General features: G+C 34.3%; 1 protein-coding gene across 1 annotated transcript in view; it reads right to left on the bottom strand.

Moving 5' to 3' along the window:
- Window positions 1-17,376, bottom strand: part of MALRD1 (MAM and LDL receptor class A domain containing 1) — a 625,167-nt gene that overhangs the window by 202,573 nt on the left and 405,218 nt on the right. Inside the window, exon 30 of the mRNA XM_060096153.1 lies at window positions 17,164-17,347. Within this exon, the coding sequence (XP_059952136.1) occupies window positions 17,164-17,347 (184 nt within the window). The remainder of the gene's footprint in view (window positions 1-17,163; window positions 17,348-17,376) is intronic.

The raw sequence follows: 17,376 nt of genomic DNA, 5'->3' as shown, positions 1-17,376 counted from the left end.
TTAGACACTTTTGCACAAGTATATTTGGACTTACATTGGGAACAAGGTATTTTTATAAATGTTTATATATTTGCATTTACATTTGTTTATTTTTTCTGATATAGCTGCTCAATGACTAAGTAGAAGGGTGCCCTTATTGCTCATATTCATTCCTTTGCTCTTTTTAAAAGTATTTGCTTAAAATTTAACAGCAAAAACACCACACAAATAACATGGACACAGGACTTGAAAGATATTCCTCCAAAAAAGATACACAAATGGCCAAGAAGCACTTGAAAAGATGCTCACCATCACTAATGCAAAAGAAGGAAATGCAAATCAAAACCAAAATGAGGTGTGACTTTGCACCCATTAGGATGGCTGCTATACTTTTTAAAACCCCAAAGACAAAAAAACTCCAGAAAATAACAAGTTTTGGTGAGGATGTGGAGAAATTGGAATGCTTGTGTAGTGTTGGCAGGAATGTAAAATAGTGTAGTCACCAGAAATAATATTGAGTTGGCCCTCAAAAAATTAAAAATAGAATTACAATATGATCCAGCAATTCCACTTCTGAACATATACATAAAATAATTGAAAGCAGGAACAAGAACAGATATTTGTACACCCATGTTCATAGCGGCATTATTCACTATAGCCAAAAGGTGGAAGCAAACCAAGTGTCTATTTTTTTCTTTTAAAGATTCTTTTGGTGTGGACCACTTTTAAAGTCTTTATTAAATTTGTTACAATGTTGCTTCTGCTTTATGTTTTGTTTTTATGGCCGTGAGGCATGTGAGATCTTAGCTCTCCGACCAGGGATCAAACCTGCACCCCCTGCATTAGAAGGCAAAGTCTTAACCACTGGACCGCCAGGGAAATCCCCCAAGTGTCTACTGACAGATGAATGGATAAGCAAAAAGTGGTATATACATATAATGGAATATTATTCAGCCTTAAAAAGGAGAGAAATTCTGATATATGGTACAACATGGATGAACTTTGAGGATATTATGCTAAGCAAAGTAAGCCAGTCACAAAAGAACAAATACTCTTATGATTCCACTTGTATAAGGAAAATAGAGTAGTCAAATGCACAGAGAAAGAAGGTAGAATGGTGTTTGCCAGAGGCTGAGGGTAGGGGAAAATGGGGAGTTATTGTTTAATGGGTACAGAGTTTCAGTTTTGCAAGATGAAAAGATTTCTTGGATGGACGTTGGTGATGGCTGTACAACAATGTAAATATACTTAATGTTACTGAATTGTAAACTTAAAAATGATTAAGCTGGTCAATTTTATGTTCTGTGTATACTGCCACAATGTTTTTAAAAATTAAAAATATTTGCTGATTGTCTACTTATAGGCACTGGTCTAGGAGCAGGTATTATGGAAGAGTCTGACTTTATCTTCTGCTTAAATATGGGAACATTCTTACTGACAAACAAGCTTTGGATTGCCAAAAACATTTAACCTTGATTTACATAGAATATAGGATATTGCCATTAAAATGGAAAATACTATTGTCTAGATATTAAACTTTCATATTTTTAAAAGAGATATATAAGGAATAAGGGATAAATTAATATTCAGCAATTATTGCAACTAGAAGTGGGACAGCTGTCATGAGGATGTGTATTTACACACTTAGGTAAATTTTAAAAATATACTAAGGCTTATGATGATGAAAACCAGCTGGTTTGAAAATAAGAACTGTTTTGAATTTTGTCTAAAGTTTTTCTGCACCTATTGAGATGATCATATGATTATTTTTCCCTTTATTTGTTAATGTGGTGTATCACATTGCTTAATTTGTGATTCTGAACCATCCTGCCATCACTGGAACAAATCCCACTTGATCATGGTGTATAATCCTTTTACTGTGTTGCTGAATTCAGTTTGCTAATATTTTGTTGAGGATTTTTGTGTCTATATTCATCAGTGATATTGGCCTGTAATTTTCTTTTTGTGTGATGTCTTTGTCTGGTTTTGGTATCAGGGTGATACTGGTTTCTTAAAATGAGTTTGAAAGCATTCCTTCCTCTTCAATTTTTTTTGAATAGTTTGAGAAGAAAAGGTGTTATGTCTTCTTAAAAGTTTGGTAGAATTCACCTGTGAAGCCATCTTTTCATGTACTTTTGTTGTTGTTGTTTTTTATTACTGATTCAACTTTATTACTGGTAACTGAGCTATTCATATTTCCTTTTTCTTCCTGATTCAGTCTTGGGAGACTGTATGTTTTAAGGAATTTATCCATTTCTTCTAGGTTGTCCATTTCATTGGAGTTTAATTGTTCATAGTACTCTCTTATGATCATTTGTATTTCTATGGTGCTGGTTGTAACTTCTCTTTCATTTCTGATTTTATTTTATTTTATTATTTATTAAATAAATAAATAAATTTATTTATTTATTTATTTATGGCTGCATTGGGTCTTCATTGCTGCGTGTGGGCTTTCTCTAGTAGTGGCAAGCGGGGGCTACTCTGCAGTGTGCAGGCTTCTCATTGCGGTGGCTGCTCTTGTTGCGGAGTTTGGGCTCTAGGCACGCGGGCTTCAGTAGTTGTGCCATGCAGGCTCAGTAGCTGTGGCACACGGGCTTAGTTGCTCCACAGCATGTGGGATCTTCCCAGACCAGGGCTGGAACCAGTGTCCCCTGCATTGGCAGGTGGATTCTTAACCACTGCACCACCAGGGAAGTCCCCATTTCTGATTTTAATAATTTGGGTGCTCTTTCTTTTTTCTTGATGAGTCTGGCTAAAGATTAACAATTTTATTTATCTTTTCAAAGAACAAGCTGTTAGTTTCATTGATATGTTCTTTTTTTTTTTTAGTTCCTATTTCATCTATTTCTGATCTCTATTATTTCTTTCCTTCTACTAACTTTAGGTTTTGTTTATTCTTCTTTTTCTAGTTCTCTTAGATGTATGGTTAGATTGTTTACTTGAGAATTTTCTTGTTTCTTGAGGTAGGTCTGTATTGCTATAAATGTCCTTCCTGGAAATGCTTTTTCTGTGTCTCATAGATCCTGGATTGTTGTGTTTCCATTTTCATTTGTCTCCAGGTATTTTTTTTTTTAATTTCCTCTTTGATTTTTTTCAGTGACCCATTGGTTGTTTAGTAACATGTAAAGTATGTTTGAATCATGTGGTGAATAAACTTATTTTATCACAAATAATTGACAAAGGTATATTATTTGTTTCAAATTTCTCATACCTTTGAGTATATTATGTTAAAAAAGGAGCCACTAAATGGAAGAGTAAAAAGGATTACTAATAGTGTCTTTTTAAGTCTTGTTAGGTAAATCATTCTTGGATATTATTCCCAGAAATTGAGAGAATGAATAATTCTACTAACTATATTGTAAAAAATGCTTTTATAAGTCAAGTGGCTTCTAATTTGTTGCTTCCAAAAATTTGAACAGTGACTTAGTTTTCAGATGCTAGATCAAAAAATAATTTTTGATTATAAAATATTGTGATTTTTGACTTATATTTTTGGCAATCCAGTTCAAGCACTTGAAGGATGATGCTGTAACAAAATTCAGTCTTAACAAACATCACAATCTTATGTGAATAAGGTTTCTTAGCACTTATTTCAGTAAAAGCAAAAATTAGAAATAGAATTAAATTCTTTCTTATTTTAGGAATATTCATTCATAAATACATAAAATTGAGGTAATGAATGAGTCACATTTTCATGCATAGTGAAGAATCTCAAAAAAACTTTAGCTAAAAAAGAAGCAAGTCACCAAAAATACATACAATTTTACAGTATGACTCTATTTACGTAAAGTATGAAACTGGACAAAATAATATGATTTAGGAATATAGTTATGCCAAAACTAAAATTAAATTCAAGAAGATGATTATCATCAAAGGCAGAGTAATGATTTCCTCTAGCAGAAAAATATATGATTGGAGAAGTGCATATAAGGATTTCTGAAGTACAGGTAATATGCATAATTTCTGTAGAGTAACTTGGGGGAATCATTTAATTTTAATATTAAGCTAAAAATACACATTTAAAAAACACTTTTATATGTATAATAAGGGCTCATATAGCTGGCTGCGCATTAGAATTATCTGAAGCTTTAAAAATTATGGATTCCTGGAACTCACATCCAGAGATAATGATTTAATTTGTCTGGAATGGGGCCTGGGAAGAGATATTATTTTAAGCTCCCCAAGAGATTTTGGTGTGAAGCCAGAGTTAAGGGCCACAAACACTGATGCATTTCACAATAGGAATTAAACATGGTTAAAAAAAAAAAGAAAGAAAAAGAAAAAAGAAAGAGTGGGGGAAAACAGAGAGAGAGAGAGAGAGAGAGAGAGAGAGAGAGAGAGAGAAAGAGGTTGACCAATCTTGGAAAGTTGGAGATTCTGAATTTTTCAGATCATCAAAACACTGGGGCTATGTTTTATGCCTTTTTGAAGGCCTCCATATGCTTTACTGAGCATATGTTATGTTCTCATGATCTCTTTCAGACACTGCATAACGTATTGGGCAATCGCATCCAATGCTCAAAGAAAGCTGTGTTCCACTAAATTTCATTTCAATGTGTTTACAATATTTAATATATGCGATAACTTTCAATGATTCAACCCATAAAAATATATCTAGGCATAAAATAACACACTAAAATGACCTAGAAATATATTAACAAGAGTAAAAAATCAATTAATGAATAATAAAATTATTAATTTATTAATACGTTCATATTTTTGTTTTCTTTATTAGTTCAACCAACACATTTAGCTTTTTATAGATTAAAAGATCCTTTTAATACTTTGGGCTATGCTTATATTTAAAGCAATTAAGAAAATGAAAGCATCACCCTTCCAAATGAATTCCCATGAGTCTTTGATAATCAGGATAATCACCTAATTACACATTTTAATTTCCACTAGATTGGGACAATTAAGAGAATTCTAATTAACCACTAAGAACTAAACAACTGAAATGAATGTAGGGTGTTCCCTCAGTGCAAAGTACAACAGATTAAAAAAGAAAAGAGTAGATTACAATACTAAGGAAGTAAAATGTACCAGCATGTTGAAAAGGAAAAAACAAACAAACAAACAAACAAACAATCTTACAGTGATTTTTCTTTTTGGTAGAACACTTGGGAAGAAGGAATAACCAAAAATATAAAGCATAATTAAAGTTAATAGAAATATATGTGGTGATGAAGTAGTATGGTTCAAGAACATTTAAATATAAGCACCAAAATATAAAGATGGAAAACAGAAAGAAACATGAATTTAATCTGAGGGTGTTTCTTAAGCTAAACAACAAAGCAAACTTATAAAGTAAATCTTGATTAAATTAGATTAAATAAATTGGATGAGGATGTTTTCATCAAAAGTACCATAAACAATATCAAAAGACAACAAAAAGCAAGAAAAGCATACTTAAAATATATCTTATAAATGAATGTTTATATAATTAGTGAAGAAAAAGCATGTCCAAATCAATACAAGAAGCAAACAGCTTAACAGAAATTTTTGACAAGGAAATGAATGGGCAGTTCTCAAAAGATGAAATGTGAATGACCAACAACAGGCTTACTGGTTTAAAGAAAAAGATTTAACTGGATTATTAACCACATATGTAAATTAAAATGCTATATCATTTCACCTACTAAATTAGAAAAAAACTCCTTGCAGAAATCGAATGAAAACCAATGTTGAGCAGGATTTAAAGAAATAGATAAATTAATTTATCTAAACTAAAAAGGGAAAGCAATCTTGATGGAAGAGATGGCGGTTTAAGAAACGTTCAACATGTTGAATTATGGAGACAGGCGAACATGGCCAAAGGCTGAGGAGAACTCAGCAATAAGCAACCTTAACAGGTGGCATGTGAAGAAACAGCAAACAACAGTGGATGAAGGGTTACCAGTGGAAATTTACATTTTAATAATCATTCTTATTGACAATATATATTAAAGTCATAATTTTGTATATCCTTAGACTGGGATATTACCTAGTAGGAACTGGTGGTAGGCTAGTCATTCTCTAAACAAATGTCCATTTCCTTCCTCATCCTTAGTTTTGAATAAACACATTTTGTAGATTTCCTTCCAGTTTGACCATGCAACAAAATTTTGGCTAATTAGTTATAGGTGGAATTGATGTGTAACAGCTTCAAGGAAACTTTATAAAGGACAGTTGGAATGTGCCCTTTGCTGTTTTCTCCTAGCTTATTTTTTTCCTGCCAGCTGGGAGGTTGACATCATGACTGGAACTAAAGCATCCATCCTGAACTAGTGTCTCGCCCCACTAGTTCATTCAGCCATCTTCCCCTCTCTATTTCTATTGCAATACTCTAGCACAATTTATTACTTTTTACCTACTCCATTAGACCAGCCATCTATTGGAATAACCAACTCATCTGTGTACTTATTTGTAGAGGTATTGTATTAGTACTTGTTGAATGAATACTATTCTAAGAATACATGTTCAGTGAGTCTAGAGTGGACTTGTTTACCCCACTCCCTTCATCTGATGACTCCCCCTCATCCCCTCATCCATACGGTCACCAAGGTGGGAGCTCAGTAGGCATGTTTGTATGTATCCCTGACATCAGACTAGTTAACTAGTCTGAAGATGGCTGTTTGACCCAAGATAGGTCAATTGTAATCACCTATCACCTACCAGAGAATTTAGAAATATAACTAATGGGGTTTTGCAAGTGTTTTGAGGCTCTTGAATCCTGCAGTATAATCACATTTTTTGCCTATGTATGGTGAAGCATAGAAAGCTGGTTCCACAGAGAGGGGCCCGAAACAGATGTGCAGAGGGAAGCAGTTAAAAGAGACAAGAGGCACAGAAAGATCACAGCTCAAGTTCCCTCTTTTCAATCCCTGGTTTTAGAACCTTCCTGAAGCTGAACGGCACTCCTGAGCTCGGGTTTCCTGAGGTTCCTCATACCCTTAAATTAACTCTTTATATTTGATGCTATTGGCAATTAAACTAGACCTAATTAAAACAGAGGTTTCCCAGAAATGATCATAAGGATGTATAAAGACTGAAAGGCCAAAAAGTAAATGAGTGGAAAGAAATCCAAACTACATTTTTTTTTTTTTTTTGCTGAGCTCCTTCCTGACCTTTTAATCAACAGTTTAAAACTGTATTTCCCAGTTCCTCTGAGGCAACTTTCCAAACAATTTGTGTGACTCATTTTGCTCAAATCCCTCAAGAACACCTTCTGTATTAAACAACTTTATTCCCTTCTTAAAATAGATGTGCTGGGTCCAGTTTCATGATGTCACCCACAATGGTAGGTGTTCAATATATATTAGTTTCCTTCTATTGTCTTGAAGTTCATGTATGCTACGCAGGTCTCTGTAAAACAGTGAAGTTTGTATGTAACTAATCAGTGAAGGAATTAAGTCAATACAACACAGAATTTGTGTGGATGCCTGCATGATTCTTCCCTCTACAGTAATGTCTTGTGCCTCCAAGGCATAGCAGATGAGAGGGAAGGACACTAGCACAGCTGAGCTGGAGAGGCACAGAAGAATGAGGGGCTGTTGAGTACGCACCTTACCCCGTCTTTCTTTTCTCTGTTTCTCCACATGCTCTCTTTTGGAAATGTTTATTTGTTGTATGTTTTTAAAAATTTTTCTGGTCTTTTATCACTCTTCCCATGTCTCCATAATTCAACAGTCTTAAACTCTTTTTTACACCACCCTTTCATCAAGATTCCTTGCATGGTACCCTACCCACCTTTTTAGGTAAAGTAGTACATTTGCTGAAAAGTTCCTCTATTTATTAGGATTATAAAATGCTTTAAACGGTGCCTGTATTTTTATTATGGTCGCTTTTGTTTATACTAGTGCTATATAACTCGGTTATCTATGCTTATAGTGGTTTGACCTAATCCTGTTTTCTCATAAGCCCTTTTATGTGATCATTCAAAATAGGAGATTTTTTTAGGAACTCGTGCATGCCTCTGTGTATATGTATGTGTGTGTGTGTTTCATCAAATAGACAAAAAATTGGTTTCTGGCCCTGGCTTAATATTTGTGCATGTATAAGTACCTGTGGATTTAGTTGAAACCTATTTATGTTTGAACCACCTGGATATAAATTTATTGAGTTCCACATCTACTTATTTTGAGTACACCTGTAGCTTGTATATCCTATATATATATATACAATTGTTTCAGGACTGAAGAGTTTATCTTTCAATACTGTAATGAAAAAATATATATATATCAGTGTAAAATGGAAGTCTCACTGATAAACATTAATATTCATTTTGATTAGAAAATAATTAATAAAACATAATTCAGTAAAAATTGAAATGACATTCTGTCAAATTCTCTATGTAATGGTCTTACTGACCTAGATATTAAGTGGGGGAATGTTCATTGTAATTGAAACAAATTCTACTTAGAAATTGCATGAATAGAGGAAAATGTTAGGATTCAGATTTACAGTAGCCTTCATTTGAAACTAGGGACATTTCAAGGGCTATTTAAGGCTTACTAAAATGTATGCTCAAGTAATTATATTTTCTTAATATTATGAACGAGCCAAGTTATATCATTGTGCTTGATTATAATCAAGTATAATCACATTAATTATAATATTCAGTTTATCACTGATATGATTACAGTTACATCTTTAAATGTAGACCTTTTGACATTGAAATGCTAATTTTATTAAGATTATTGAAAGATAAAGTAATATCTGATATTTTCTAGGTATATAATAATGGTTGCCTTGACCACAACATTAAAGTAATTAGATCCATTCATGGTTTTGATTTTTTAATTTAAAATAGCTGATTAAAGATATAATAAACTCAATTACTTAGTCCTATTGTCTAAAATATGGTCGTGGAACCAGGAATAAGAATCTATTCCCTGGGCTTCCCTGGTGGCGCAGTGGTTGAGAGTCTGCCTGCCGATGCAGGGGACACGGGTTCTTGCCCCGGTCCGGGAAGATCCCACATGCCGCGGAGCAGCTGGGCTCATGAGCCATGGCCGCTGAGCCTGTGCGTCCGGAGCCTGTGCTCCGCAACGGGAGAGGCCACAACAGAGAGAGGCCCGCGTACCGCAAAAAAAAAAAAAAAAAAAAAAAAAAAAAAGATAAAAAGAACCTATTCCCTGATTTTACAAGAAGCAAATAACTTGGCTCTCAGGCTTAATGAAGAACAATGTTGTTGGTTGACCATGACAAGGAAGTCTCTCCCCTGAGGCCTGGCTCAAATCAATTCAAGCAGTAAAGCAAAGTGAGGGCTACAGCTGTCAGTGACTGGAAGGAGAGGGTTGATGCCACAAGGACTCTCTCTACTTATTGGTTTTGAATTTTGTTTAGTGTGGACTTCATTTTCTGACTATTTTCCTCATAAGACTGGAGCCAGGGATGCTGTTAGATGTTCTTTCTTAACATATTTGGAGTATCAGAATCTGAAGGGTACATATATTTTTTATATCATAGCCCTAACTGTAAATAATATTCTTCTATTTAAGGTAGGAAATTGCATGGTGTGTTAGTTAGATCTGACTAGATTATAAGACACTTAAAAAATAATCTCCATATCTCAAAAACACCATTTTTTGGGTCACTTGCTATATATGTGTAAAACAAGTTGGCAGAGGGACTTTCCTCTACAGACTCAAGGGGACCAGGCAGATGTGTAGACACATCACCTGGAAAATGAGGTGTCTTCTACCACAGCAGCAGAAGGGAGACCAGGTGGGTTGTACACCAGCTTGGAAATGCTTCATCCTGGAAGTGACACACCTCACTTCCTCACAGCACTCTGGCCAGAGCTTTTTTACACAGATCCACCTACCTGAAAGGATCTGGGACACATGGGGGAGAAAATGGATATTTCGAAAATAGTAAATATCTCTATAACGTACAATGGTAGGTTTAAAATTTTTGTAGTAATTTGTTTATAAATCAGTGAATTGAGATCACCATTCTTCCCTTTTGATAAAGAATTAAACTTTTGAACCAATAAAAATTAGTTACCTTTCTTTGACTGAAAAATCAAAATGCTTAATTTCTGCATAATATATGGTATATACTTAGTAAATATGCATTTATGTATGGATGGATATCTTATTGATACTGATATGTAAGTTGGGAGAGGAATATAATCAGGATATATATTTATTATAATGAAATATTTTTAAGCATGACTTTGATACTTTTTGTTAATCAAGAAAAGATATTTGCAGAAATGTAAAGTAGTTACTTCAAGTAAAGACTACTTTTTCACAGTCTTTTTCAGGACTATTTGAGAACCACTGGGCATTTCACCAGCCAACAGATAAAGTTTCACAGAAAGTATCAGGTTTAATTTAAAGATATGAATTGGCTCTGACATATAGAATGTATTTAACGAATTACATCAATTCTTGGCAGAAATTTTTAGCCTTATGTACAAAAGGTGTTTAAGAAAACCTAGAATAAAAATAGTTATATATAATCAGATAAAGAAAGAAACTGCCGTGAACTGGATCTCATTCAAGTCCTATAACATTAGTTCATAAAATCTGTTTTATTTTTCCTCCCTCCTCTTACTGAAAAACTTTCTGAATCCAAAATAAAACAAGTCTGTAACAATGAAGACTGGTTGAACATTAAATTTTTAAAAAACAGGATTTACCATGTTTAAAATATTTCAACTAGTGTTACTAAAACACATCATTGTTAGGAGTACAAGTGATATGTCTGATATTGCCTGTTTTCTTTCAAGAGCATTTGAAACTACTGGCAAACTAGATGTGGCAGGTGTTGTCTGATTGCTTTTACGCCATAGTATTCATCATGATTTTAGTAGTATCCTATGCTGTTACAGCTAAACATGGCTGTTTCTGTGCCATTAAGCATCAGTAAAGAAATCAAGCTGGCTGGTATTATTTAGTGTAAACTCTGGATCCCTCAATTTTCCAGAGCTGTAATGAAGATTAAATTAAACATGATGGTGAAGATTTCAATGATAATCATGTCTAACATTTACTGAGTAGTTACTACGAAGAGAGTTACTGTTCAAAGCTCTTGGCATATATTCACTTGTTAAATCCTCACAATTACCCTATAAAGTAGGTTCGATTTTTACTGCCATAAAGAAACTGAGGTAAAGAGTTGATAAACACTTATTCAAGGTCACACAGCGACTAAGTGGCAGAGACAGGATTTAAACCTAGGAAGGCTGACTCCAGAGGCTGCTTGCTTACCCTCTGTGCTGTGAGATGATCGTTAGTACAGAGCAGGTGTTTCTGATGACAGAGGTCTGCATGATGAGCCCCCCTGCTATCTCCCCACCCTTACTTTCTTCTGCTCCAGCAAAACGCCCCCTGCTAGTAAGTCTGCCTTGCTGGTCCCGAGACCTGGAGTGCTTTTTTCAGGGCATTTGCGTGGTTGCCTCTTAGTACATTTCAGCCTTTGCTCAACTGTAACTTTCAGAGACTGTTTCTGACTACTCTAATCAGGGTAATAATTCTCCCTCACTTTCTCCCTATATCATTCACAGCACCTAATACTACATGACACAGTATTACACATTACTTGGCTTATTGTCTGCCTCCGCCAGCAGAATGTAACTCAATGAAGGCTCTGTTCTGAATTTTCACACATAGAACAAGATTTGAATAAAGGTTTTCTATTAATCCATCTGTCTGCCCATCTGTTTGTCCATCTATCTATCCATCCATCCATCCACCCATTCATCCATCATTTATGTATCCTTACATTATACACCGCTACATATTATCTAGCCATTAGTTATTAAAAATAAAAGTCACTTTTAATTATTTCATTAGGGTGAGATATTTGTTTTTTCTACTGACGATCATCTTCCTTTCTTTTTTCTTTTCTGACACACATTTACTTTAAAAGAAAATCGTGGGAGACCTAAATGCAGCACTTGGAACACTCACGTGTTGAGAAGAAATACAGCTTTTCATCTAAACTAAGTGAAGAAGCTAAGTTTTGAAGTCACTCTACAGGGTTCTGGGTATAGATTTATGTATTTGTGAACTCTGTATAGAGCAATCACTGTTTTGTGACCTCCTAAGTTCAGTTTAATTCAGAGTGATGCTGCACTGAAATCATTATCATCAAGCCACTCTTTTGCACTCCAAATCAATTACTGCTGACAGTACACTTAGGAGTCATACATACAGTTTTTAAGGGGTTACAATAAAAAGGAAAGTCTTTTCAAGTTATGTGTGAAGACAATGTACTAAACATCTGAAATTATAATGATTCTGTCTTCTCTTACTTTATCCCCAAGGTATTTCCTTCCTTTCACATTTAGGATTATCTGGGGAACATGATGTGCTTTGCTCTGTACGAATTTAGAGACAGAGTAGCTACTGTGCTACTGTCTAGTTAGAAGATTTTATTGACTTCTGGAAGCATTTGCTAGTCCCTGAATTATTTCTTCCTTTTCCCCCAATGGAAAACTGGTCATCATTCAGTTGGATCTTCTAGATTTTTCAGTGGAAAAGGCAATGTTTTATAATGTTATCGGCTCCCACCCTGAGGTCCTGGGTTTACCAGTGTCTTGGAGACTGTTCACGCAGCAGAAGGCATGGTGGCAGGGGAGAGGCACACGGGGAAGAGGAGGAAATGCCGGGCGTCAAGAAAGGGGCAGTGAAAGTGAAAACGGAAAAATCAGGAAAGCCAAACGCTGTGTGACACAGGCATTTCAGCCCTGCTCCGAGGAGGTGCACACAGTTCATTGCACAGAGTTTTCTGCAGGCTAGCCAAGCAATAAAGGCTTGCTGGACATGTGAACGGAACAGAACAAGCTTTTAAACATTGATATGTTTAAAGGTGTTGTGCCTAGAACAATGTTAAGTTTTTTGCCAATGTTGTTCACCTATATTTTAGCCAAAAATATTCAGTGCTTTCTGTACCCCATGCATTCTTCAAAGTACTTCATATAAAGTAAATGATTTAATACTTGTGAGAGTTCTTTGAGGTGGAAGCAGTATTCTTACCATTTTCCAGCTGAGAAAAATAAGACAAAGGAAGGTTACATAACTTACCTAAAACCATGGAGCAAGTAGCAAGTGGGTAAACCAGGATTTGCACCTAATGATCTTGTTGCAAAACTGACATAAATGCTATTTAGTATTAATCGTAGACTCAATAAGTATCAGCTGGATGATTGTATGTAATAAATGATTGCACTTAATAACTAATGTTGATTGAAAATGAGTAATCATTTAAATTTAGAATTGGTACTTTTATAAATTACAGTGATGGAATATTCCTTTCCTCTCTATATGAATTCTCTTTCTACTTTTCTATTCCATAGAATGGTGGTTACATTTTATAAGATTTTTGTACAAACATCTTTAAATCAACTTGAATTTAAAAAGAGAAAATACTGAATTCATAATGTCACTTTTTAAAAATGAATAAGCTACTTGCTTCCAAAAAGGAGATATGCTTCTTAATGTGTCTTTGGACAGAACAAAGATATGCCTATTCTTTTACTTTATTTTTCTTTTTAGAAAAATACAATATATTTGATAGTAAATTGAAGATAGCACCATGATATGTTCAGAATGCAAAGAAATAAAAAAGCATATATCTAGCTCTATGTTGGCCATGTACTAAATATTATCTAATAAACTGAGTTATGTGTTTTTGAATGAAAAGTAAAAAATAAATATGAAGCTCAAGTAGCTTTCCTATTTGCAGGTAAGGTAGATAACCATCAAATATATATCACATCTATATCCTCTACCTTCTCCACTTTCACTCTTAATCAATTTAAAACTTTGTTCTGCATTACTCTGAAGTCTAACAAAATATGCAAAGATTACAGAGTTGTCAGAAGTCCAAGAAAAATTTCAGAGGTGGTCTGTTAGGACCCTAGAAAGGATTATAAGTCTATAGATTCTATATAAATCTATAAAAATATGATGATTTGCTTTTTGAAATTTTCTGGCTCTATTCCCCTCCAACTCTTTGATGTGGCTCTTCACTATCCTTCATCTGTATTTAGTCTATTCAATTTTGATTCTACTCCCAGGGATGTTTTCATTTGTTTGTTCATTTTTTGTTTTGTTTTTGAATGCAGGCTACTGTCCTAGAAAGGAATCCTGATGGATCCCTTTGAGTTTTCATGGGGTCTAGACTGCTCTAGCCCCACAGACCTAACCACAGACCCCTTGGACCCACTTATTCTAAAAGTGGATGAAACCCCTCCCAGTTTTACCTGTCATTCTCAAACCACGTGACTGCATTTTTCCAGTGAATATCTGTTGGCCCTTTCATGATTCTCCTGGCTTCTCTCTTATAGACATAAACAGCATACAGATCCTGTTTATACTGGGTTTTATAGGGATGTATTTTCACTTAATTTTGTTGCATATGTTTTCCATAGCTTATAGGCTTTGTTAACTAGGCTTTGACTTAAAGAAAATTATTTGAAATGCTTTTTAAAAATTGAAGTATAATTTACATACCATTAAGTTCACCCATATAAAGTTTACAATTTAATGGGTTTAGTATATTTATGAAATTGTATTACAATCACAATAGAAATGTAGAATATTTTCATCACCCCATAAAGAAACCCCATATTCATTAGCAGTCACTCCCTACCCCATGCTCTTTAGCCTTAAGTAACTACTAATCTACTTCTGTCTCTACATATCTGCTATCCTGGGCATTTCATATAAATGGTATCATACAGTATGTGCTCTATTGTGATTGGCAGGATGTGACAGAGAAATAAACACTGTCATTTTTTAAGTTCTTCATCTCAAATGGGGAACAGCAACAATTCCATGATAGGTTTTATGGTGACCTGTTTGCATATGATTTGAAGCTGGTTTCCTAATATGGGGCAATAAAGCACCACTTAAAAATATGGCATCATTAATAATAATGATGATGGAATATAACAATAAAATGGAATACATAAATTTTACTATGTGCCAAGACTATTCTAAGCACTTCTCATATATTAACATATTTAACATTCACAGAAATCTATGATGGAAGTGCTATTTTTATCAACCCCATTTTATTGATGAAGAAACTGAGGCAAAGTGAAATGAAGAAACTCACCCAAACTAGTCGGTGGCAGAGCCAGATTCCACGTCCAGGTAGTCTGACTGGACACCTTGCTCCTAACCACTATTCTACACTGCCTCTCTGATGTTCAGGTGTTTTGTCAGATACCATTCTCTTCCAAATTGGCAATACTAGAAAACAACATAGGGTAACTTATGCTCTAATTTGCTTTCCTGTTACTCATTTTCCACAGCACTGCTATTTTACTGGCATATAATTTAAAACTAGGGGGACAAAAAAATCATTGTTTTTTAGTTCCAAACATAGTCTTTTAAACTTTTGCAAAATACTTTTTTTTTTCTTATCTTAACTAAAACATAATCTGAAAATCCTCGTTATTTGTAGCAGGCTGGCTATTTAAAAAATGGTTACTTCTTCCTAAAATATATTCAACATACAGTTGACCATATTCACTACAATTAACCAAAATTTGCCTTTTTATTTATGACAAAGAAAGCCTTAAAGTAGTATATCACTAAATGTATAAGACATTAAAGTATTAGTCAGTACAGTGAATGTTTGATCAACTTGAATGAAATGAGTTATAATCATGTAAATTTTCACAGGACTTTAAGAGAAGAAAGGAAAGAAACAGTCCACATTTCTACATGAAACTTGGCAGAGCTGGGATAATAACTCTCAGTTTTCTTCTGTCCTGAATCAGCCCATCCAAGAATCATTCTGCTTCCCTTGAGAGGAAAAGAATCTCCTGTTTAATAAAAGCTTCTTTCTTTCTAAAAATCTTATAAAAAGCTCTGAAGAATTTTTCCTTTTGAACTTGCCAGAATCATTTATAAGTTGAGTAACAAACTATAATAGAAATTTAGCATATTACTAGGAAAGTTACTAGAAAAGAGTTTAAAAAGCATGCTCTAAGATACCTTTTCATGATTATATTTTCAAATCCCCTTTTCTGTGGTCCAGGAACCCTCTCCTAAACATCTCCAAGCCCAAACCCTGTCTTTTGCTTAACATAGAGACCTGGGGCTCTGTGACCCCTGTGCTCACCTAGGGTGCATGAATTCAGATTTTATGTAATATGTATGTACCTATGTATATGTGTGTGTATGTACATATGCATGTATGTGTGTGTGTGTGTGTGTATATATATATATATATATATATATATATATATATATATATATATATATATATATATATAGTAGCTGAGTACCAGCTGCCTTTGCTGGAAACATGGTGGGGTGAGTGGGAGAGACTCAAACTCCAAAAGACTGACTTCTAAGCAGAATCCTTTTCACCAGCCCTGGTCATAAAGAGAGCAAATGCTTTAACAGCACCAAAAACCAAAGTCACATTTTTGAACTGCCTTGGTGTAGTGATATTTTAATATGAAAGTAGCAACAGAATTAAACAGCATTCAGGTTAGCTCTTCAGTCCTAGGGGCTTGCCTCTAAGTGAATCAGTGTAAGAAACCACAGAAGGCATATCTTTCATGGGCAGGATATATCACACTGTACTATTTTGGAAATCAGATAGAATGACTCCTCAGAAAGAAACTTTGCCAGCTGTGAAACTGTACAAATGTATTTATAATTATTTTTGACATTTTCTGGGTAATTTTATAAAGAAAATCTAAGTGTAATTATACTTCACATTTAGAAGCGTGATAAGTGATAGCATATTTTTTCAAGTTACTATTCACTTGCTAGGGTAGCATTTTAAATCCCTTAAGCATAGCTCTCAATTTAAGTTCTGCTTGAATTATACCTGGTTGTATGTATTTCTTATATATCCACTAACTTCCAGCTTTCTAACCCTTTTTACTGATTCATTTAAAATTAATTAAATTACATAAATGTATGTGAATATTAGGCTTACATTTTAAATTTTGTTGAAAATTAATTCAAAGGACAACACTGCTGCATGTTAGAAAGGGGATGATGTGGAAGGAAGAGAGGAATTACTTGTGTAATTAAAGGATGGAGAAACTATCATCTCTGAACATGTAACTAAGTTCAACCATTATGAAATTATCTCTTTTGATTGATTTTTATGTATGTACAAAATATGTATCTCAGAACATTTTATAAACATGAAGCAAAGATAAAATGGCTAGATTATAAATGTGCTTCCAAATGGCAGTGCTTTCCAGAAACTTACCAGTCATGCAGTTTTGAAATTCAATGTCATCAATTGCAGCTCCTCCTCCCAGATCCCTTGTTCTGATACCTTGAAATATGACTTCAAAATTCCTTAACTTTCCTAGAAGGATGACAGCCTTTTGCCAATGATCACCAGAGGTCTGCTTACTTTCTTGCCATACTTTTGATAGTCCTTTCTCTGTCTGAAAGTAAAGAAGTTTGCATTAGGTAA

The sequence above is a fragment of the Mesoplodon densirostris genome, chromosome 4 (assembly GCF_025265405.1).
Source record: "Mesoplodon densirostris isolate mMesDen1 chromosome 4, mMesDen1 primary haplotype, whole genome shotgun sequence".
Taxonomy (NCBI): Eukaryota; Metazoa; Chordata; class Mammalia; order Artiodactyla; family Ziphiidae; genus Mesoplodon; species Mesoplodon densirostris.
The sequence above is the reverse complement of the archived record's forward strand: the minus strand, read 5'-3'. Positions and strand labels throughout refer to the sequence as shown.